The sequence below is a fragment of the Hippocampus zosterae genome, chromosome 1 (genome assembly GCF_025434085.1).
Source record: "Hippocampus zosterae strain Florida chromosome 1, ASM2543408v3, whole genome shotgun sequence".
NCBI classification, from domain to species: domain Eukaryota; kingdom Metazoa; phylum Chordata; class Actinopteri; order Syngnathiformes; family Syngnathidae; genus Hippocampus; species Hippocampus zosterae.
This window is the reverse complement of record NC_067451.1, coordinates 7,813,817-7,836,146: the sequence shown is the minus strand read 5'-3', so window position 1 is coordinate 7,836,146 and position 22,330 is coordinate 7,813,817. Positions and strand designations below refer to the sequence as shown.

General features: G+C 46.9%; 2 protein-coding genes across 18 annotated transcripts; both read right to left on the bottom strand.

Moving 5' to 3' along the window:
* Positions 1-185: 185 nt before the first annotated feature.
* On the bottom strand, positions 186-18,993 carry LOC127608719 (EH domain-binding protein 1-like protein 1). 16 transcript variants are annotated; one of them, XM_052078069.1, is made up of 31 exons: positions 18,685-18,980; positions 17,690-17,747; positions 17,466-17,561; positions 17,333-17,386; positions 17,082-17,260; positions 16,858-17,003; positions 16,620-16,688; positions 16,321-16,530; positions 14,822-14,962; positions 14,587-14,706; positions 14,340-14,483; positions 13,904-14,074; positions 13,712-13,771; positions 13,543-13,633; positions 12,813-13,151; positions 10,192-12,735; positions 10,045-10,101; positions 6,966-7,163; positions 6,337-6,810; positions 4,550-6,067; positions 4,313-4,409; positions 4,063-4,229; positions 3,931-3,979; positions 3,328-3,837; positions 3,213-3,252; positions 3,090-3,133; positions 2,882-2,993; positions 2,689-2,788; positions 2,502-2,575; positions 2,241-2,392; positions 186-1,549 (listed from the first exon to the last, which is right to left on the bottom strand). In XM_052078069.1, the coding sequence occupies exons 1-30, from the start codon at positions 18,786-18,788 to the stop codon at positions 2,274-2,276; spliced, it is 8,085 nt and encodes a 2,694-aa protein (XP_051934029.1). In that variant the 5' UTR covers positions 18,789-18,980; the 3' UTR covers positions 186-1,549; positions 2,241-2,273. The 16 variants fall into 16 exon arrangements, with proteins under 16 accessions (XP_051934029.1, XP_051934051.1, XP_051934002.1 ...); XM_052078091.1 differs by having other exon boundaries at positions 186-1,514; positions 2,278-2,392; positions 17,690-17,763; positions 18,685-18,979; XM_052078042.1 differs by having other exon boundaries at positions 186-1,514; positions 2,278-2,392; positions 18,685-18,978.
* Positions 18,994-20,301: 1,308 nt separating this feature from the next.
* btg3 (B-cell translocation gene 3) lies at positions 20,302-22,323 on the bottom strand. 2 transcript variants are annotated; one of them, XM_052078244.1, is made up of 4 exons: positions 22,054-22,323; positions 21,785-21,922; positions 20,741-20,848; positions 20,302-20,593 (listed from the first exon to the last, which is right to left on the bottom strand). In XM_052078244.1, exons 1-4 carry the CDS (start codon positions 22,215-22,217, stop codon positions 20,404-20,406), a joined length of 600 nt encoding a protein of 199 aa, XP_051934204.1. In that variant the 5' UTR covers positions 22,218-22,323; the 3' UTR covers positions 20,302-20,403. The 2 variants fall into 2 exon arrangements, with proteins under 2 accessions (XP_051934204.1, XP_051934212.1); XM_052078252.1 differs by having other exon boundaries at positions 20,404-20,593; positions 20,683-20,848; positions 22,054-22,320.
* Positions 22,324-22,330: the final 7 nt, after the last annotated feature.

The window sequence follows — 22,330 nt, the reverse complement described above, 5'->3', positions numbered from 1 at the left end:
AAAAATGTCTCTCATTAACAAAACAAAAACACTAACCCTTTCATGCACCTTGTAAACTGATAACATGAGAAGCTGTCCACTGTCCTTGATAAGGTTAAAAAGACTTCTCCCATGACCTTTTCCCTTCATGATTTCATCTGCGAAACAAATCCAATTCCCTGGACAAATTGAACTCGCACGACATCTTTACAGCACATCTATTTTTAATGCAGCAAAACATTGAGGGCTTTGCAAACTTGACAAATGTTCCAAAAGTAACAAGAAAACAACAGTCAGTTCAGTTTCCTAAAAGTCACCCAGTTGGCATTCTTCAGGACAAAACCAGTCCCGCCGTAACCCTTCAGAGGTCCAATCGTACTTTCATTTCAGTGATGCGGCCGACCACCAAACCGAACATTCCATCAAAACCTGACTTACGAGCTTTGATCAGCTGCTTTTGCGTTCGAGGACGACCAGAAAATGTGCAGACTGTGTCATATTCCTGTGAATACGCAGTTCCTATGCAATCCCGAAGGTGCAAATGCAGCACAATACACATGCAGCAATCAGAGGAAAGAGTTTGGGGTTAAAAGCAGTTCTGCAGGCAGCACACAAAGAATAAATAGTAAAAGCTCCAATAAGTTAAAGATGGCTTTTTAAACAAATCAATTTTCGCCAATAAAATGATTTACGTGGCTGTCACTGCGAAAGTAATATCCTTTAATTTGAGATATATATGAATGTGGATGTTTTATGTTCTGTTGCATTGTTGTTATTTTACCTTAAATGTTTCTGGAAAGCCCCTTGCAGCAGAATAAAAGACACATTTAAAGGGGAAGGAGCCCTTTTGGTAACAAACATCCCTCAGTCACAAGGCACAGTCAAAAAAATAACGTTAGTCTATTATGTTACATGCATACAACAGTAACATCACTTTGGGGATTACTATTTTTTTTTCTTCCTGGAAGCGTTTCACGTCTGACTGTTCAGTCTCAGCGTATAGCGTATTTACCGGGTAAGACAAGTGTCCAAAGCGGCAGATGTAGCTGAAGTGAACAGAAGATCCATTTGAAAATGACAAATAATATGAAAAGCGTGATTGTGAATATTCACAAGTGTACTCATGGAAGACATGGCTTTTCAGCGCCACCTTGAGACCGCTACCATACCCTGCAGTTATCTCATCAAATAAATCCGTGTTTAAAAATCTGGATGAAAAAAAAAGTGACAAGACACAGTAAGACAGTATCACAGTTCCCATTCTGAGTTCTCATTCAAAGTGTGACCAACACTTCCCACGTCACTAAAACTTTTTTTTTAAAAATCACTATCGGTTACTCCGAGCAAGACTTGAAATAAAATCAATGACAATATCAATCTTTGGCAATGACGTGGAGTGACACACCTCGTCTCCTGAGAGCCTTCCCTTAAACTTGGGAGGCGAAGGTCACTGCATCAGACACTTTTGCTGCTTGGCGTACTTCCTCCGGCGCTGCTCCAGGCCACGTTCGAGGCGTTCGTCCTCCTCCAGAGCGCTGGAGACAGAAGCGCGGCTTTGAGTTGATATGGACTAGCCGTTAGAACAGCCATGTCCAAAGTCCGGCCCGCGGGCCAAATCCGGCCCGCAGTCGAATTTCATCCGGCCCTCGGCCCCTGTCATAAAATCAGTGCCGTCTGGCCCGCAGGTTGGGCGCAATGGAACACGTGTTGCATTGACTGAGGTCTCGTAGACTGGTGAGTGATGTTTCATAGATACTGCTTCCCTCTAGTGGCTAAATGAGTAATAGCATTCACTAAATGAGTAATAGCATTTAGACACTAGAGGGCATCACTCACGAGTTAACAAGACATCACTCCGTGTTTATATTGACTGATATGTCATATTTCAAATGATCCTTGCAGTTGTGGATATGTGTATTGCTTGTTCATTTCCCTGTTGTTCGAGTCAAAGGTTTTGTGACTATTGAAAAGTCATGGTGATAACATTTTATGTTTCAAATCAATCAATTTGCACTCAGGAGACTTCTGTTTAAGAAAAAGTCAAGTGGATAAGCAGTTGCATGTGATATACCTGTTTCAAATGAACCAAAAGAAATTCTTAAGATTGTTGGAATTAAAATAAAAATGGAAATGTGAAACAGACTGGCTTACTAAAATTTGTTGAACAATATTGTTGTTCAATGTAATGAATGTCAGCCAAGGTCGGCCCCCCGACATTTTACCACATAAAATCTGGCCCCCTTGGCAAAAAGTTTGGACACCCCTGCGTTAGAACGTCGGTGACCTCCTCCTCCTCACCGTCTCTCCTTGGCGTCCATATTGTGGACCAGTTCGTCCCTCTGGTTGACCAGCGACACCAGCTCCTTAAGCAGCAACTGCTCCCTCTGTTTGTGGGCCAGCGTCTTCTGCCACTCTGAAGCAGCCCATTCAAGAACCGAAGCGTCGTGGAGAGTGAAAACGAGGATGAAACAAAACAGTTCAAGCAACGGAATTGAATAATTGCTTCTTGGTGGTGGGCAAACCTTCGAGGGCCATGATGTCTCGCAGCTCTTTGGTCAACAGCTCAAACCTTCTTTCCAAATCGTGCTCCTCCAGCCTGTCGGGTGAGAGCACTTTTAGAAACAAGAGTCGTGCTGATGACATCATCATCGCCACGTGACCATCTCCGAATGGATTCTTCGGTCTATGTCACATCCCGCGAGATCTTACAACAGCTGCAGGTGATCCTGTCTTCGTATCAACGCGTTCTTCTTGTTGACCAGTACGAACCATTCCTGAATCAATCTTTCCTCCTCCGCCTTGTCACTGCCTGTTCGGCGAACGCACGCCGGCAAATGACACAACCGTGTCAACATTTCAGACAAGAACATTTTTCTAAATCAACGGAGACTAATTACGGTACTTGTTTCCATGAGCTGTCGGAGTTTCCTCTCCACAACGGCAGCTCTGGTGTCGATGTGGTTTTGTTCTGCTTCCAGGGCTTGCATTTGACTGAGTACATACTGGTTGGTATCCTGAATGTGCAAACGCATAGTTCTAAGTTTGCATGGAGTGCTGATTCTTGGGAATGTTTACAATTTGAGCAAAAAAAACCCCAAAAAAACCCTAACCTGGCCTTCTCGTCTTCCCACCCCAGCCAGAGTTGCTGTTGTCTCTGTAAAGCAAAGCACCGATAAGTTGTCATGCAATGGATACACATCCGTTGTCGTGACCGAACACGTGAATGGACTGACCAGTTCTGATACTTCCGCTGTCTTCCAGTTCTGTAACAACCTGCAAAAAACAGAAAGCGTTGCTTAAAAAATTGAATTGAAGACACAGAGCCCAATCCTAAAGAGCGCGTCCTACCACGGATGCGTCGCCATCCTCTTCAGACGTACTCTTCCTCTGGGACCTGCGCTTCTTGACCAGATCTGCGTCTTTCACGTGCGAGAAACCACACTTGGACGCCAAATGAGTCCTCGGTGGCGCAACCGGTGACTGGGTCCCGCTGGCCGCGGACGCTTGCGCCCGTTTGCTTCTGGACGGCGGAGCGACATCCGCGTCGCTTTCGGCCTCGTGTGCCGCGCTAACAGAGCCGTTGGTCTCCAGACCGATGCCCTCCTCGTGAAGCCTTTGGGTGCAGTAGCGAACAGCTGCCTCGGGGTCTTCTTCGCCCTCCCGGTCTCCCGTTACCGCGTAGCTGGACTCACTGGCGTCTTCTTCGATGTGAAGCACACTTAGCTCCTGGCCCATGAAATGAGTGCGAATCTGGCTGAGGTATGTCATGACGATGAGGCGATCTGGCACGGCGAGCATGACCATGTCCGAGGGCTCCATCAGCCTGGAAATGCCGAGCTCGGCGAAACCGTCAAAGGCCTGTCAAATCCCCCCCGCCCCCCGAAAAAAAAATCACATGATCATTGTTAAAAGGTTTCAGTTTTTTAAAAAAAATCATCAAATGTGAATTACCCTTTTATTGTTGTGTTTGATATCATAGGGGTCCAACAATTCATAATTACTAAACAAAAAGAAAAGGGACATTAGAATTGCGCAAAGCAGTCATTCGGACGCGTGCATCCTGATTTTTTTGAGGTTGCTTACATCTTTTCTGGGTGAAAGTGATGCAAGATGGCACAAAACGCCAAGCCGTTCCTCCAGGAGGTGCTGAAGTTGCTGATCTTCAGTCCCTTGTGATCCCGAGTGACCTCCTTGCACCACTCCAGCAGAGACTGACTGGACGTGACCAGGTTTGGACTTTCTGAAAGATTCTGCAACACGGGAAAATTTGGATCACAGGTAACTCCCTGGTCGGTTGCAAAAATTGCTCATCTCAATTTTGGGGTCAACTTACTTCTGGAGATGCCGACGTATCTTCGGGTTTTGTTGGAGTCAAGGTGTGGTGCAAGCTAACCACTCGGGCCTGACTTTTGTCTGCGGGCGGACTGCCCCTGTAAACAAAAAACAATGTAATGCGTATCCAAAATGAAAACTTTGCGGCAGTTTCAAACCATGCGAGGAATAAAAGCACACACACGAAAGGCCACACGTTGAATGTATATCGACTTTTATTTTCTAATTTCATTCTTACCTGTCTTGCTCTAAAAAACCGGCAGCTAAATATACAGACACAGGGCTGTACTCCAAGCCTTCATTCTTCGGATCAGAAGGTTCTGTGCCTTTGACGTGTAGTTGCTCATCCCGAGCTGATGTAACCGAGCAGGCAAAGGACTCCTCCATTTTTGTTGGCGGGACAGGCGCATCTGTTCGGGTTGCACCTTTGACCAAAGCATCCGACGCCTTCTCTACGTCTCTCATTTCTGCTGAGTAAGGAGATGGAAATTCGTTTGCGTTGCCCGGATCACAGGTTCCTTTTTCAGCGATTGCACGTGATTCCCATAATGGCGACCAATCCTCCGCTGCTTCGCATGAGGCAGTCGTGGCCTCTGGCTTTCTTTGAGATGAGTCCGAAATGTCTGTGGGTGGCGTGTTGTTGAACAGAGACTTGTCGAGGTGCTTCCCGGTTCGAGGAAGCGGAACAGGCACGCCTCCCTGCTCATCGTGGTGATTTACTTCTTGGCCAGAGGTGCCTGTTCCTGTGTCTGACAAGGAAGTACGTGGTGAGCCGGGAACTACAGCATCACCCGGGAATGAACTGCTAAGACGTTTCTTAGCTCTTGGTTTCGCTACAGGAAAATTTGAGGGCGGTGTCGTATCGCCACCGACTTGGAACCGGCTTTTCCTCAAGCGCACGGTCAACGCTTGCTCTTTTGATCTTGTGTCGTCATCGTCCAGAGGCTGGCCAGCCTGACCTCCTGCGTGGGCCTCTTCTTCACTGGGACATTTCCTTACCCGAGGCTTTGGGATGGGTTGCTTTCTCAGAGGAACTTTCACGCCACTTTGTTGCTGTCCGATCCTTGTGATAATTGACAAGGACGCATGTTGCTCAACAACATCCCCCTGTAGCTCTGCTTTCGATGCCATGCTTTCATGTTCCTTTGTTTGCGAGAAGGCGGGTCTTTGGACTGTTGCTTCTTGAGCAGATTTTGTTTCTGCAACCTCGGAAGAACATTCCTTGACGATTTGGGCCGTGCTGCTTCTCGGTAGAGCGTGACGTGTTTGTTTTTCAACGGTGAGTCTTTCTTTTGTTATCAGAGGTTTGTCTGGGGCATCCGTTCTTTCCACGTCAGGAGAGACATCATTTTTTTCTTGATTGACAGTTGTGCGCGGCGAGCAAACAGTTCCATCTCCATCTGCAGGAATGCTACTAGCAGCGGAGATGGAAGGATCGTCGACAGGTCGCGTGAAAATGATCTCACGAGACTGGATTGGAGCAACCTCGTGAAGGACACACGACCCATCCGAAGTTTGATTGTGGTCTGGCTGTTGTAAAACGGTGGCTTGTTCCAGTTCGCATTCTGTTTGTTGAACTCCTAGAACGGTTTGATCTTGCTGAGAGACCGTGATCTGTGCCTGCGCTTCAATCATACAAAGATGCGGATCATCTAGAATTTTGTCATGTTGTAGCTCTGGGTTTGATTTGCCGTCAGTCAATGGTTGAGTTATCGTAGGATGCGGGGGACTTCCATCAGCATTTGCTAGTTGGGGGCTTAAGAACAAGAAGAGAAACGTTTCAGAAATGTTGCAGTTGAGTGGGCACTCTTTTTCCACTCCATGCAGCACACCAAGGAAAACGGTGGAAGCACTCGACAGCAGTTCACCTTACAGCTAGCAAAGTCGAGGGTCCTTTTACAACTCCGAATGACAATGGCAGTCATTGATGAGAACGGTCACACAGAACAAGTGCACGAGTATCAAACCTGCACGCCGTGCACTCAAACGCGAGCAGTGGGCGGGTGGTTATTGAGAAACACTCACCCAGATTCCAATTTGGAAGCGGTTTTGAGTTCATGTGTGAAATTCGGATGCCTGACTGATAAGCTGTCAATGGACTCGGATGTGCCTACAGAGTCCTGATCACTTGTCTGCCATTCATCAAGCAAAGGTTCCTCTTCCTCATGTCGAACGTCCACTGACGTGCCAGTCAGGTCTGCTGCGGTCAACGGCGGCCATTTCTTCATACTCACGCAAACCATAAACCCATCGTCGCTGTCGGAAGGCGGTGATGGGGTTACCAGTTGACCCTCTCCGGTGTATTGGTCCTCCAACTGCTCTGATAAAGGAATGACCTCATCTATGGCGGAGTCAACGTCCACACGTTGAGGCAAATCTTCACACGAAGAGATGCCAGTCTCATATGTTGGACGCGACGCCGAATCGACCGTCAGGTGAAGATCGTTCTCAGACAGAGACGAACCAGATGGGCCCAAAATGGACGCTACCGTTTCATAGCTGTGAAAAAATGTGATCGTTCAGTCGGCACGAGCTGAGGGGCAACGCAAAAACAAATGATTCGCACGTAGCAGAGAATGAAGGGTTTGTTCTGGGAATCGGAACGGTCCCGTCAAATGTCTGCGTTCGAATGCTCCGCATTCCAAGTCACTTACCCTTTATGGAGAACATCCACAATAGTTTGGACTATTCCAGGAGGCTCTTCCGCCCCTGCTGATGGCAAGGACGCTTTCTGTTTTTCAACTACATTTCCTTCTACCTCCAATATTTCCCAACCCGAGACCCCTTCGGGCTCCGATGCCCCATCTTTCCGCTGTGCTTGGGCCTCCTCGGCTGCGACTTCTTTTGTTAGGCTGAAGATCCAAATTCAATGATGTCATTGACATAAATTCCGCAGCAACATAATGTGTACATTTGGATACACGATGATCCAGGCATTCCATGCTCGGCTCACAGCATTGCACATGCGGTCGATGCCTTCACTTACTCCGTGTTGTGGCGTCTCGTGTCGCTGTATTTTGCCTCTGTTATAGAAGCAAACGGCATAAAATTCAAGGAAGAATTTCAAGGTGACCCGGATGTTGACGCTACAAATATCTCACCAGATGCAAGTGTTGGGACGCCGCCATTAGCATGCGTGGCTTCTGGTTGATTTGGCAATCCAGTCACAGCAGACGACTCGTTGTTTTCTTTGCATGTTGTACTCAGGAGTGAAATGCTTGGCATCCCGGGAATTCTAGTCAGATGTGGGCACGATGGAGCTATCGATACCATGTGCTTCATTTCTTCATGTTCACGCTGATGGATTTCAGGGGATTCAGCCGTGACAACCGTCTTGTACTTCTGCAGGTCCGCTAATAAGAACTTCTCGCACGAGTCGTGCCGTTGTGTTTTCAAAGGTTCAAAACTAAGCATCCTCGCTGACGGGAAACCCGGGGTACGGGAAATGTAAGGAGCTGTTGAGTATGTTGAGCCGACCATATCCGATGGTTTGTTCAAAACTTGAGCTGACGGAAACCCACAGAGTCTCGCCTTATTTGGACAGGACGCTACAGTTTTTGCCATACCGCTCCCGTTTTGTTTCTGCCCAGCAGGTGCAATAATTCTCTCGGGCAACTTTCTCTGAGGTGCTCCCAGGATAGTTTTTCTTTCATGTAGCCACCCTACAACTGGTGTTGTAGGAATGGATGCAAAACCTTCCAGAGATGACGACCTCGGGCAGCAAGGAACCAAACGGATCATGTTTGTGTGAACCTTGGATTTGCTTTGAGGTGCTGAGGGAAGTCCGTGGATTTTGGATGCTTCTGGACAAGAAGGTACAATGGCAAACATGTTGTTGGCTTTGTCCAAGCCGGCTGGCACACGGCTCATCTTCAGGTTTATGTACTTTTGGGATTTGTGAATCAATGGAACCAGCTGAACAGTCCATTCTTCCGTGTTGTCTTCAACCGATGGAAATCCAAGAAGAGTAGAAACTGGTGGGCATAGCGGAAAGAGGTTTGTGATATTCGTGCCATAGTGTAGCACTTTGGGATGTGGATTGGACGGGATGCCGGTTACGCACGAGGCTTGAGGACAAGACGGGACAAGAGAATGCATGTTTTTCCGTTTATTTTGGGGCTCAGCGGTCCTGTCGGGTACAAAGTCCTTCTTTGCCTTCTTCTTCTTTGACAATAACTCATTTCCCATCACCCATCCGATGCTCTCACTTCCATCAACTGATGCAAAACCGGGTACGTTTGAAACACGGGAGCAACATGTATAAAGGCTTATCATATTTGGTGCACAATATGCGGCCGGAGGGTTCGGGTGAGTGGGGAATCCCGGAATCAGGGCAACTTTTGGACAGGATGGCACAAGGGAAGCCATTGCCTTCATTGTCCTCTCGTCTTTGTGAAACCTTCCGATCAAGGTTGTCTTCTTTTTTGTCTTTCTGGGCCCCAAGGGTGGATTTCCGTCGACCGTCCATTCGCTTGTTTTTGTAAGTGACGTAAATCCTGGTATTGCTGACACGTTTGAACATGATCTTGAAAGACTAACCATACTGGATTCGTCAAGACCATGAGTCCTTCTCTGTTGCTGTGCAGAGGGCCAACCAGGAAGGCTCGATTCCCTTGGGCAACACTGACGAAGAGAAACAGCTCCTTGCATATCTTTGTTCATTCTGTTGCTCTCTAGTATTAATTCAGACCTAATTTTATTCCCGCTCTTCCATAAGGATTGGGTCATTCCAATCACATCCCAGGCTTTGCCGTCGGCTCTGAGCAAAGATCCAAAGCCAGCCACGCTGGAGGAGGCCGGAAAGGTTGGGAGGACGTGGACCATACTTGACGAGTTCAAGACGACCGGAGGTGCCAAAGTCGATGGAATCCCAGGAATGCACTCACGTCTTGGACAAGATGGTGTTAATAACGCCATGGTTTTCATTTCATCATTGGTAGGTGCATCTTGAATTATGACAGTCTTCCCTGCTTTCTTAAAAAGTGCCTCTGGCTGCGATAACCAACATCTAGAAATGGTTTCACTCCGTGATGCCATACCAGGAATACAGGACACACTTGGGCAACAGGGATGCATAGTCACCATACTCCGATTCCAGCGTTGACCGGCTTGTTTCGTGTCAAGTATACCGCTGGGCAGTGAGCCTATCGGCGTCATTTTTGTAACGGCATTCTTTCTCTTCACTTCATCGTCGGGGAAGGAACCCGTGAACAAGACTGACGAAAACGGATTGAGAGTTTCTTCGGTCGTCACCACGTGGCCGGTGAATTCTGTAGACGCCTCTGGTAGATCCTCACACAGAGCAACCGTTTCTGTGGGATATTGCGCTAGCATCCGCTGCCTGGAAACACTTTTCGTTTGGGGTGACTGCTGCAGTGAAACCATGCGGTCATTTCTAAGGATTCGGAAAATACAAGTTAAACTCCAGAATAATCAAGGAGCGCGTGGATTGTACAGTTCTGGCTTTTATGTTAGGGGGTAAACACACACAAGGTAGGGTCAGTGCAGCGCCGTCTTTCACTGAGAAGCAATTTGTCGTTCGCGTCAATCGAAGCACACAAACATGCCACTTAATCTGTGCATATTTCTCCACACTTCAAAGCATCTTCATCTCAAGTGACACCGATTTTCTTCCCCAATCCATTCGGGTAAATGTCAATTCAGTCAATCTGGGCTTTGTGCAAAGTCACGGCATGCCATTTCTCGGTCACTTTGCAAACTCTCACAACCCACCTCTTGTCTGACAATGGCGTGTCACTGATTAAGTGTGGTTTTCGCCCATCTGTGTTTCTGAAATGTCATTCGAAAGGTATATTTAAAAAACAAAACCAAAAAACAAATGAACATTTAACGTGACACCAACGACATTTAGTAACTCACCCTCGTTTTAAAGCATCCTCGGTTGCCCCCATCAAACCACGTTTGTCATTAATTACCTCCAAAGCCAAGTCGGAATTTCCTTTCTTTATGTCCGAGTCATATGAACTTGGGAATGGCGTCGCTAAGAGTGGCGTTCGAAGCGCTTGCTCTGATGGTACTAAACAGCGTGAACTAGTTGATGGCATCCCCGGTAGAGAAGCAATCTTTGGACAAGATGGCGCAATATTCACCATATTTTGACATTTTTCTTCCATACTGTCAACTGTAAGCAAAAGGGAATGGGCTGCCGCCAGCGTATCCTGATGAGGCCAGTGTAGCGACGTCATCAACTTGGCCCATCGACCTATGTCGTCATCAGAGCCTGACAGCACTTTTGACGGGACGCCAACAATGCTTGTTTGTCTCGGGCAACACGGCAGCAATTCTGCCATGCTCGGATTATTTTCTTCTGCCGCGTCAACAGCCAGGAGTTGCATTGTTGAAGAAAATCCAAATTTCAGTGCTTCTCTGGAACAGTACGGCATCATACTGACCATCGCTTCTCTGTTCTTGACTGACATCTCATCAAGTCTCGAATCGGAGTGGACCACGACCGACCTTGTAGTGACTGGGTTCCTCCAAAGTGTCCCCCACTCCACACACCAACTGTGAAAGTCTCTTGAATGGTCCTTTGCAGGTAAACCTGGGATTTGACCATGCTCTGGGAAAGTGATCATGGATTTGAGCATGTTGGGGGCTTCTGTCGTCAAACAGTCCCTTTTACCACCCTTGGAGGGAATTCCGTATATGTAAGAGTTTTTGGGACAAGGGGGCAACATGGACACCATCACTTGAACGATTGTCTTCTCCTTCAAAGAAATCTTGCACTTGTATGTTACTTCCATTATTCCTGGGCTGCTCAATGTTTTTCCCCAAAGCGGCCTTCTGTCAACCTTCCATCCGGCTCTATCAGACCCGCTGAGGATTCTGGAGGAGATTCCACTAACTCGAGAATATCGCGGGCATGTCGGGAGCACATGAATCATATTTGCAATGTTTTCTGATTTGTGCCATTTTACTGATGGGAAGCCAGGTGAGCGGGCTCGCGGTGGACACGAGGATACAAGGCATACCATGTTGTCAACCCAATCACGGTCGATAGCAAAGATATCTTTCAGATGTGTTCTTTCTGTATACTTGCGTGACGGCTGTAGCAGAAAACTGTCCGTTACCCACTGAGGTTTGTCACAGTTTCTAGTTGGCATTCCAGGAACCGTAGATTCTTTCGCACAACTCGGCAAAAATGTCACCGCACTTACTCCTTTAGCTAGTTTACTTTGTTTTTGTGCGGATGGAAAGCCAGGAATCTTGGCCTTTTGAGGGCAGGAGGAAGTAATATTCAAGCATGAGGCTACCGGTGTCACGGGGTGTGATGTCACAACACATTCCTTTCCGAAGTGCTTCTCGAATAAAATGCAGCTGCCCTGACCCAAACTCCAAAAGTCACTCGCAACGCAAACCGGATCCTGAGACGCGAAACCGAAAATGTTGCTTACTCTTGGGCAAGTATACAAAAAGTTTGCATTTTGACCTGGAGCGGAAGACAAACCATACGTGTGAGCTCTCTGCGGACAACAAGCGCGCATATTAACCATGGCTTTGCGATGCCTCTCATTCTCATAGGAACCGTCCAGAACCAGAACACATTGAGGTGTCATTCGTTTTCCAGAAAATGAATTCCTCAAATTCAGCCAGTAGTCTTCTTGGCTCGACCCTCTAATCCTTTGTTTCGATGGCATGCCTGCGATCACTGAGCAATCTGGCCATGCAGGGAAAAGACCGCCCTTACATGAAACTTCCTTAAAAGGCGTTGGGGGGAACCCAAGAACTCTTGTGTTCCTTGGACATGTTAGCCATACCCGTTTGCTCAAATTCATGTCAAGAGCAGCTTGTTGCCAGACACGACGCAAGTCTGAATAAACGGGTATGGGCAATTTTTTAGCGCGTAACGACTGGAACGTTGCACTCGTAAGATCAGGATCAACGTCTGACTGTTGACGAGCTGGAATGCCAGGAACGTTTGAACGTTGAGGACAAGCTGACTGTAAGTGTGTCATACGTGGCTCTAGGCTTGGTAAATCCTGACGAATTTGGGGAGGACGGTCTTTGGAACACAGTCGACCAAGTTCTGCCGTGGCTGGATACAAGTGAGTTTTATCGGTATTTTGTGGCAGAAGCTCGGCAATTCCATTTTTTTCACATACGACTTTGTCTGGAGACACGGTATTCGCTTCCACTTGTAGTAACATGTTGCTTGCTGGCTGTTGTCCTGAGACGAACCCAAAGTGGGAGTCGATTCCTGAAGAAATGCACTGCATGTTCTCATCAGCGCTGGACATTAAACCAGCGGGGCTGATTTTCCGCTTCCATTCGGAACTGTTTCCTTTGGAAATTTCTCCTGAAAAGTCCTCTGATATTTTTTTAATCACCTCTGGCGTGACAGTATAGTCGTCCAATGTGTCGTCTGTGAAACTAGTTGTCAATGATGCCGTCTTGGGCTCATTTCTGAAGGGGCAAGGAGACGGGTGTCAGGAAAACGACTACTTGGCAAACTTCACTGGGTCATTTTGAATTCCTCTTACCTCAAAACGTCTTTTCTATGCTCCCCTCCTACCTGCCCGTTGCTAGTTGTGTCTGTAGTTATTTGCGCAAAATGCAACGGTTGGGTCTGAACATTTGAGGAGATATGTTGGGGACCGACCGAAAACGGGGCCGAGGGCTGAGCTGGCTGCGCTTTGGCAACTTGACTGCCGAACTGAATGGACATTTTGGACGAGTGGCTTTGTGGTTTGACAAGAGACGTCCTTGCGGGGCTTAACTCCGTATGATCCATCTGTGCTTTGGGCATCTCAAAATACTCGAGATCTTGAGCTGAGGGCGCTCTGGGGCTAAAGGGCAGAAGAGAGGCCAAACTCTCAGGTCTGCAGGACAAACAAATACATACCCACGAATGAGGAGGGGGGTGCCAAGCGACGTCCCGAGACTGATATTTACACCACAGTCATTATTTTGAGGCTACCATTTGCAAGTATGCAATTTATAACAATCAGTCACCCATTAAGTGCAATAAAGGCATTCCCTTTCTACTAGCCTAATGAGGAAGATCCAAAAACTTAACAAGACGGAGAGAACACACGCGCGTGTGTGTGTGTGTGTGTGTGTGTGTGTGTGTGTGTGTGTGTAGCTCTGCATTGTTAATTCATTCAGTACCAGCCAATTCTAGACCAAGTCTGAAAAGACGTTTAAAAACGTCTTTGGGAGTGAATGAGTTAAGAAGGCACAAAAACGGACACGAGGCGGTCTTTTACTTACCCTGCTGATGCCCTGACAACTTTGACTCCAAACGCTGGCCCTCCAGCACCAGATGCCAAGCCTTGGAAGGCACCTACTTTGGAATCAGGACCTGGAGGGAATCAAGTCAACCTCGTATTCATTTTAGAACGGCTTGACAAAACGCAGCCCGTTTTGCACAAACGCTTACTCGTGGGAGTTGTACACTGCTGCTCCTCTTCGCTCAGTGTGCTCAACTGCCTCTGGATCTCTACACGGAACACAAAAGATCACTGTAAGAAATCCTCACTGTGATTGAAGACGCTTCCATGCCAACAGCTCCCGGTGAATGACATTTTTTCGATTGTGAAACGTCAAAGTTGACAGCCGGTCAACGAGATACCTGCACTTTGGCCACTTTGGGAGCCAATGTGGGGTAAAGGACCCTGAGAAGGAGGAAGGGAAGAAAAAGGAGCGATGGAGGGACACGAGTGGGTGTCGGTGACAGTGGAAGGTGCAAATCCGGAAGCCCCCGAGTGTTGGGAAGGAAGGCCCGCAGGCAGGCAGGATGAAGCTGACATGGAGGATTGTGTGATGGAAAGACAGGAAGGAAGAGAATTTTTATGACTCCAAACCCAAAGCAAGCTCGCAAAACATATTTCAGCATGCTTATCTGTTATTGTTGACTAACGTTTGGGCAAGACAAAATAAGCACAGCAACATCATTTTACCAGTTGCCCAACCCTGTTCTAATAGAATGTCACAACGGTGGAATTTTGACAGAAAACAGATTTAGCTTCGAAGCATAAAAAAGGACAACGGCTCTAGAGAAGCATTACATGGCACGTCTACTCTTTTTCTTTTGTGCGCCACAGAAGGCCGTGCGGGTTCATCCACGGACGGATGTAAGAAATTTGGAGAGAGGGCGGCCTGCGCGAGAGGGACTTGGCATTTAGGAGGCCTCCATTCACTCTGCCAGGAAGCTGGGCAAAAAGAAAGAAGGGACAAACAAAAAGGCGAGGAATAGGCGCGAGACGTGGGAACGAGGATCTTAAAACATCCTGGTGGCCTATGCTGTCCCTGTACCTGTCTCAGGGGCGGAGGGGAGACTGGTGGGACTGGTCAGCGTCAAGCCGGCCTCCACGGCTTGGGGATTTCTGCGAGCGGCAACATGCGGCGGAAAAGGAGGGCGGGAGCTGAGCAGAGCTGAGGAGGAGGCGACAGAAGCGAAATAAAAGGAAGGAACCGAGACGGACTTTGGGAGCCCAAAGGCACCGTGTAGAAAAAGATAAGATGGGAGAACATACGCCTCTGGTTGTACCTGCGTGCGAACTCCCCGTTAAGGCGGAAGGGCCGGCAGAGGGATCAGGAGGGGAATGACAAAGGGCTTTAGAAGAAGTGAAGGTGGGGAGGGACTGAGCACCTCCTTCAGGGGGGGATTTGCTGTGGAAGCTTCGTGCAGCTGAGCAGAGTTTTCGTGGCGAAGGCATAGAAGAAAAAACGGAAGCAGGGCGTGAGTAAACCCCCTTATCTTAAACACAAGAAGAACATCTGCCGTCACTTCCCATGCAGTAAATTTCAGAGAGTACATTTTACTCTTAAAGACTCGATTTGGTCCCAGGATAAATAGAGTAAAATATTCAGACGGGTGGCCCGGTGGTCCAGTGGTTAGCGCGTTGGCCTCACAGTGCAGAGGTACGGGGTTCGATTCCAGCTCTGGCATCCCTGTGTGGAGTTTGCATGTTCTCCCTGGGCCTGTACGGGTTTTCTCCGGGTACTCCGGTTTCCTCCCACGTTCCAAAAACATGCGTGGCAGGCTGATTGAACACTCAAAATTGTCTCTAGGTGCGAGTGTGCATCTGTGTGTGCCCTGCGATTGACTGGCAACCGGTTCAGGGTGTCCCCCGTCTACTGCCCGAAGACGGCTGGGATAGGCTCCAGCACCCCCCCCGCGACCCTTGTGAGGATAAAGCGGATCGGAGAATGGATGGATATTCAGAGGACAATTTCCACTGAAATAAATTTTGGAGGAAAAAAAAACCCAAAACCAAAAAACCCCAATCTACTGTTGGATAATGTTTTCCCTCATAAAAATACATTTTCCGCAGATGTTTTTTGAGTAAACCTTACATGCCTAGTTTTAGTTTATTGAAAAAACGTCTGTCAGTCGACGGCCATCTTACCACCTGAGATATTCCACTGCGGCTGCCAGTTCATAAATAGACTAATACTTCATTCATTCATTCATCTTCCGAGCCGCTTGATCCTCACTAGGGTCGCGGGGGGTGCTGGAGCCTATCCCAGCTGTCTTCGGGCAGTAGGCTGGGGACACCCTGAATCGGTTGCCAGCCAATCGCAGGGCACACATAGACGAACAACCATCCGCGCTCACACTCACACCTAGAGACAATTTAGAGTGTTCAATCAGCCTGCCACGCATGTTTTTGGAATGTGGGAGGAAACCGGAGCACCCGGAGAAAACCCACGCAGGCCCGGGGAGAACATGCAAACCCCACACAGGGAGGCCGGAGCTGGAATCGAACCCGGTTCCTCTGCACTGTGAAGCCGACGTGCTAACCACTGGACTACCGGGCCGCCCAGACTAATACTTTGCAGGTAAAATTTACTTTAAAATATTTTACTGTCAAGTTTTACTCCGTTTTGAGTGGGATCAAATATTGTCTGTTTCGAGTAAAATGGACTCTACGAATTTTACTGTGCAGCTACTCTAAATATTTATACACCGAATCCCCTCTTTTGTCTTTCATTCAAGGCGTTTCATTCAAGGGGACGACACCATTTACGTCTTTCGAGCGATACCTGATCCAGAACGAGGCTGGAAAATTTTGGGAAGTGCCGGAGGGTGAGCTTGTGTGAAGGCCGGAAATGAGTAGGCATAGAGGGAAGGCTGGGTCTGATGGGCGGGCGTCGGAACGGATGGGTGATGGGGTTCGGGCAGAACAGGAAGTGATGCAACAGAGATGGAAGCGCAAACGCCCGAGGACGTTTTGCGAGTTATCTCTGTGGTTGCTGGGCGAAAAGGGAATGAAAGAAGAATGATGAAGCATGACTGAAGTGAGACGTGCAGAATATGGAAATGGATCTTTGTTAAGCTATACAATTTGGGACAGATTTGGTTGCAGGCCTCCACGCCAGGTCGTGTATTCTTGCCGTGGAAGGCTCGAGGGCTAAGAAACATGAGACAGAAACAACAAGAAAGGACGAGACAGGAACGTGAAGTGAAAGATGAATGAAAAGGGGAAACAAAAAAAAACGGATCTCTTGCTCTATTTTAGTTCACATTCGTGGACTTCCTTGTTGTAAAATATTTGTGGAAGGTGGCTGTACATGTTTTACCAGTGGCGAGCGTCGCTTGACCAGAACCAAAGCTCGTCCTCCTTTCTTCCCCGATTTCGTCGTCACTGTCGTTAAAATCATCCAGATTGCCGATGTCGCTCTGCTTGAAACTCATTAGACTGGCCAAACTCTGCATGTCCTCATCGCTGTAAAATGCAGGGAGGAAAAAAAACATGCAGCATTCTGTATAATATGAATGCCGTTGCCAAATTGGCGCTGCTTACGTGGCTTTTCCCTCCTTGAGGAAGATGCAGGACAAATTGAGCTTGAGCGTGGCTTCTTTCACTTTCACCGAAAGAGGTTTCAACTTGAGGGTCAGGTCGTACTGCGCCGGCGTGATGCTGGCGTACTTCTTCATATTGATGTCGGCCGAAGCCAACACCTTCTTTCGTCCCTTTGTCTCCTGACGAGTCCAGAGAAAGGATGAAAAAGCTCAAGTCAAGCGCTGTGGATAAACTTGAAAATTAAGACTTACATTTTCAATGACAAAAGTCCAATCTTTGTCCTCAAACTCCTCTGCGGTTGGCTCCTGTTGACACAAAAATAAGCGGACGCTTTAACGATGTCACATTTGACGAAAGCACCAAGGCTAAACTTCCTAGTCCCACCTTGAAGAGTGTAACTGTGATGTCCAAACTCTCGGGCACCTGCCAGAGGACCAGACCTCTGTAGGGGTTCTGAATCCCAGGCTGCCAACTGTGGAGCTGGATGATGACATCAAACGACAGAGCAACTTTTGTTTTTTTTTCAATTGACATACGGTAAATGTTATCACAGCCATATGTTCACATATTGTAGCCTACTACACATTAAAAAAAAGTTCCTTTCGCACCTTCGTGCTGTGACGTCTGCTTCTTCTGATCCACACCACTCTCAGTTTGTCGGGTTGCCTGGAAGCACACAAGACTGCCAGACATTACAAACATTACCCATAAACGTGTGCCCGAGGGTCCACTTTTGGGGGGTCACATGTTGCTGTTAACCACAGGGTGGCGCAAGAGATACTCTTAACCGTTACCCTGCATTAAAAATATTTTCAAGCTATTGTAAACCTTTCTGTTTGTTTTTAACCCTTTCATTCATAAGATATATTTTTCTGTGACCCAGCGACCTTTCTGGCAGGGGCAAAACTCGTGACAGTAATAGGGAAGACAGCGCACCCGCAATGTTTGGGTGTTTGCACGCATGTGTCACTGCATAACTTGACCCGAAATAGACACTGAACCTTGCAGGGATTTAACAGTCAAAGCCATCCAACACCTGCTGCGCAGTGTTTGTTAATGGTGGGTGCATGACGGTGCAATATTTGCCATCCATTGCATTCAAGTAAATACAGATTACACATATAAAACGTTTCCTGATTTTTATTTTATTATTTTAAATTATTTTCAAGATCTTCAGTAGTATCTTAATATTTACGAATTTATTCTTCACCATTTTTTGTCTCCCCCCCCCAATGACAATAGATAACGGAAAAATATTACAGCGTCAAGAAATTTCCGATTAGTTATTTGTCGATGCTCAAAACGCATCGGTACTGACTGAGTCTTGAGTGCTGATAGCGTTTCATTGTGTGTCAGTTTCTCAGCATCAAGACCCGGAAGTGAAGGGGCGTGTCGTCGCTTCCCAAAACAAGTGAAAACAAATATCAGCACCCATCAAATTGGCCCAATTATGGCCCAAAATAACATTTCATATACAACAAAGTATATAATAAACAAAGGCGCTTTAAAAAAAAGTGGGCGGCAGTGGCACGTTGCCAACATTAAACGTGTTAACGTAAACAGATGTGAAGCCGTTGAAGATATTTCAAGTGTGATCGCTCACCATTTACTTGAGCTTTCCAGCACAAGTTGGTGGAATGAAGCAGCGAAGTGAAACTTGGACGCCTTCTTTCCCACACGCTGGAGTCGCTTCCAAACCGAAGTCATCGTCGACTAATTGTGTCCAGAAGCCCGCATGAATGACGGCGAGCTTGGTCTCCCTGACAGTTTCGCCCGCCCGGGGGGAAAGAGCACCTGTCTCGACGACCACCTGGGTGGATCGAGGGAGGACCACTCGCACTCGCCTCCGACTCCGGAGAGACTCTCCGGGCAGCCTCACGTCAATTCACACCAACTAGGACAAACAGGAAGTCGCCGAGCTGTCGTAGCTTTCACAAAATAAAGCTCCAAAGCAAAATAAAAACCGCCCGCTTTGTCGTCATGTGATGCAAATCCAACGCAAGGACAAAAGAGGTACTGTATGTATATTACATTGCAAAAGGAAAATAACAATTTCAAGTTGTAACCTTGATGCCAAATAAAACATTTTGTGAGCTGTAATTGGACAGCCCATGAGGGTGCCTCCAACCCTGAAAGGGCCCTGGATTGGCTGGTGATCTGTCCACAATCATACATTTATGTAATTGGCCACTCATGGCTGAAGCTGAAGGGAAGCCATCATATGTTGCCACAGTCTTATGAACCCTTGAGTCTGCAATAGACTCAGTGGGACGTGTTAAGGGAAACAAAATTTGGGATAGAACCGCCCTACCCTCCATTCCCTCCCATCATGAGATTGAGTTTCGCTATGGGTCTATTTATAATCTGTTCCTGACAACTAGAGTAGCGCTTAGAAATCAACAAACGCTGGAGGGGAGAGAAAGATATTTTATCTTGACCGATATATACCGATACAAGCAACTGGAAAATTGCAATTATTCTCAGGAACGTATACAACATATTTTGGCCGTGAGCGTCTTATTTTCTGCCGTTACAATTAATTTGTGTTCCTATGAAAGGCACTCGGGTCTGTCGGCTATTATTTATTTTTTAATTAATGGCAATGTATAAAGACATTGTCTTGGTTTCTGGCTTGTGACTACACGCTGATATGATCAGACACATAAATTATTTTCCATTCCCCCAGCAACAGTGCTGTGTGAACGTCCAGCTAAATACACCGTCATCAGGGCCCCACTCTGGACTGACCCATTCCGTAAGCATGCAGCTGCATTTGGGTGAGGAAAATGGGACAAGAATGAAGGGAAAGCACCGTAGAGTGGGAAGTTACTATTCATGGATTTGGACTTCCTGATTCCTCTGCTGTCAAGTTGACATATAAAATGCGTCAGATCCAGCGATAATCTGTGGTCCAACCACACATGCATTAAGGGGAACAAATGTTCTCTCGGGGAGCTTGAATCTTTTTCACACAACTACAAAATACCCTCAACATAAACGATACACCTGCAGATTTCATTCAATTTGTAGGTACGATCAATCATTTGCTTGAACTTGATCGCAGTGGCAGTAACTCGACGCGTGTTTGCATCATACCCAACAATTCCATGTCGAACATTTTGTAAATATAGCCCAACACCTATGAGGTGTCAGTTGGAAGCGTCAGGTTGTATGGCAGCAGTGAAGAATGAGTAGGGTTTTTTTTTAATGCAAAGCACTGCAAATGTCTCTCGACAGACAGAGTAGATCCTAAATGCAATGCAAGAGCCTGAGCGATTATTTTCTTGCACATTGACAGCATCATGTGCAATAGAGAAAATGCTCAATATGAAGAAGCTGACTTGCATTCTTGACATGTTTTAATGTATAAAATATGAACAAACGAAAACAAGAAGGATCCAGGCCTCTTCTGCAAGGCCTCTGAAGCCTTAGTGAGCCCGAGGGAGGATATGACTTTTTCCTGGTAGCAAGGCCTTAGCATACCAGGCGGGAAGTCGAAAAGCAGATGCATTCTAGTGGCAGAAAGAAAAAGAAAAAAAATACCAAATGCTCACATGCCTAAATTAAGTATAATTGCCATCACAAAATGGTCATGTGATACCGTATCGCTGCAGCGTCTGGAGGAAATGGGAAGGAGCGATGCGTCCGTGCTGTCATACCCGGATGACGAGTCCGAGTCGCTACCTGAAGACGAGCTGTCTTCAACGCCACTTTTACTGTTGTTGGGGAACCTGGCCACCGAGAAGCAAGGGTTGTCCTCTCCGATCCTAAAATGCAAAAACAATGTCAGCATGTTCAACGCTAAAGTGGCAAGTATCATCGCAAACTGGCTTGTGGCGTTGAAAGTTCCACTTCACGCCTGTGGAGGGAACCCTTGTTCCTTATTACTGCTTTCAAACAGTAGTAAGGAACAGTCAAAGACTTACATATGAATAGACTAACAATGCCCACATGTCGAGAAGTGAAACCATTGGCAGCCATCTTACGTAGCCATTCGCTGAGCGCGCCTAACTGGAATACATTGATTTATCTTTGTGGCGTTTGCGTGTTAATTTCTCTCTCTAGTGAATATGCCACAGTGTGTGTTATCCAGTTGTAATAAATAAACTGGCAATGCTATGTGTCAAAGATTCGTCTGCATCGTGTTGTCAGAACCATCAACAATAGAATGAAAGCAAAGGCCAACAGGAATAAAAATGCTGTTAAATGTAAACTTAGCCTCTTTCAGTCAATTCATGATCCACAAATTCTGATACAAATTCCAGATACTGAGATAATATACCGGTACTCTCAATGTTTGATGCAAACAGTGATGTAAATTTCTCCAGTGTGGGACAAATAAAGGATATCTTAATCTTAAATTCATTCTTTGAGATGTTTGCATTACTCCATACGGGGATTCCGCTGTAAAACACCAACTGACAACAAAATAGCAGAAATTGTCACTAACAGGTAATGTAAAATGGCTGTCCACCGCATTTGGAGCTTCTCCCAGACTCACTGCTACAACCGTACGTGTAGCAATGTACTGTGGCATTATTCCCCCCCGCAGAATCAGAAAATAACGTGAAAACGCCACAGAGAAATCAACGTACTGTATTCAAATTAGGTGCACTTAGCGAATGGCAACGCAAGATGGCCACCAGTGGGTTTTCACTTCTCGCTATAGCAAGTCGGCTTTCAAGCTCTTATGCACGTCTAACCTGCAGGCCACTTCACCGGGGTCCACCCATAAAGTGAGGACAGGCGGCAATCCCAGCTCACAGAATTGAACCCCGCTCTCCTTACAGGCCCGCATAAGTTCTGGATCTTGACTGTTGGACAAGTTCACTCGAATGCACCTGCAAGTGACACAACTGTCAACAGTGATGGACTTTTCCAGAAACAAAATGATGAGTGGTTACATTCTAGAGAGCTCTTCTGCTGGCGCGCTTGTCTACCCAAAGTGTGGAAAATAAGAAAAGCACACGACCTATACGCTTGTCCTTTACTGGGATTGTCCGGGTACCAGTGGTCCTGAAATTTCTCCTTTAAGGCAACCAATAGCTTCTCAATGAAAAGCTCAGTTTTTTGCACATGCAACTTGGTTACCAGCAACTTCATAAGCGCAAACACGGCCGCAAGCTCCTGCTTCATCGCTGCTGATGGAATGACTTGACCAGGACACTCTTGTAAACTAATTTCAAACAATTTGTTTGAATAAAGGTTAAATAAATTACCAAAAAAAAAAAAGGTATTTGATTTGGCAG

Coding starts and splice junctions, on each gene's coding strand:
- LOC127608719 (XM_052078042.1), bottom strand. CDS start 18,788: ATGACTTCGGTTTGGAAGCGACTCCAGCGTGTGGGAAAGAAGGCGTCC. Junction 6,068..6,336: donor GCTTCCAAATTGGAATCTGG/GTGAGTGTTTCT, acceptor CTTGTTCTTAAG/CCCCCAACTAGCAAATGCTG. Junction 3,980..4,062: donor CACTTTCACCCAGAAAAGAT/GTAAGCAACCTC, acceptor CTTTTTGTTTAG/TAATTATGAATTGTTGGACC.
- btg3 (XM_052078244.1), bottom strand. CDS start 22,217: ATGAAGCAGGAGCTTGCGGCCGTGTTTGCGCTTATGAAGTTGCTGGTA. Junction 21,923..22,053: donor AGTAAAGGACAAGCGTATAG/GTCGTGTGCTTT, acceptor TGTCACTTGCAG/GTGCATTCGAGTGAACTTGT. Junction 20,849..21,784: donor CCCGGTGAAGTGGCCTGCAG/GTTAGACGTGCA, acceptor TTTGCATTTTAG/GATCGGAGAGGACAACCCTT.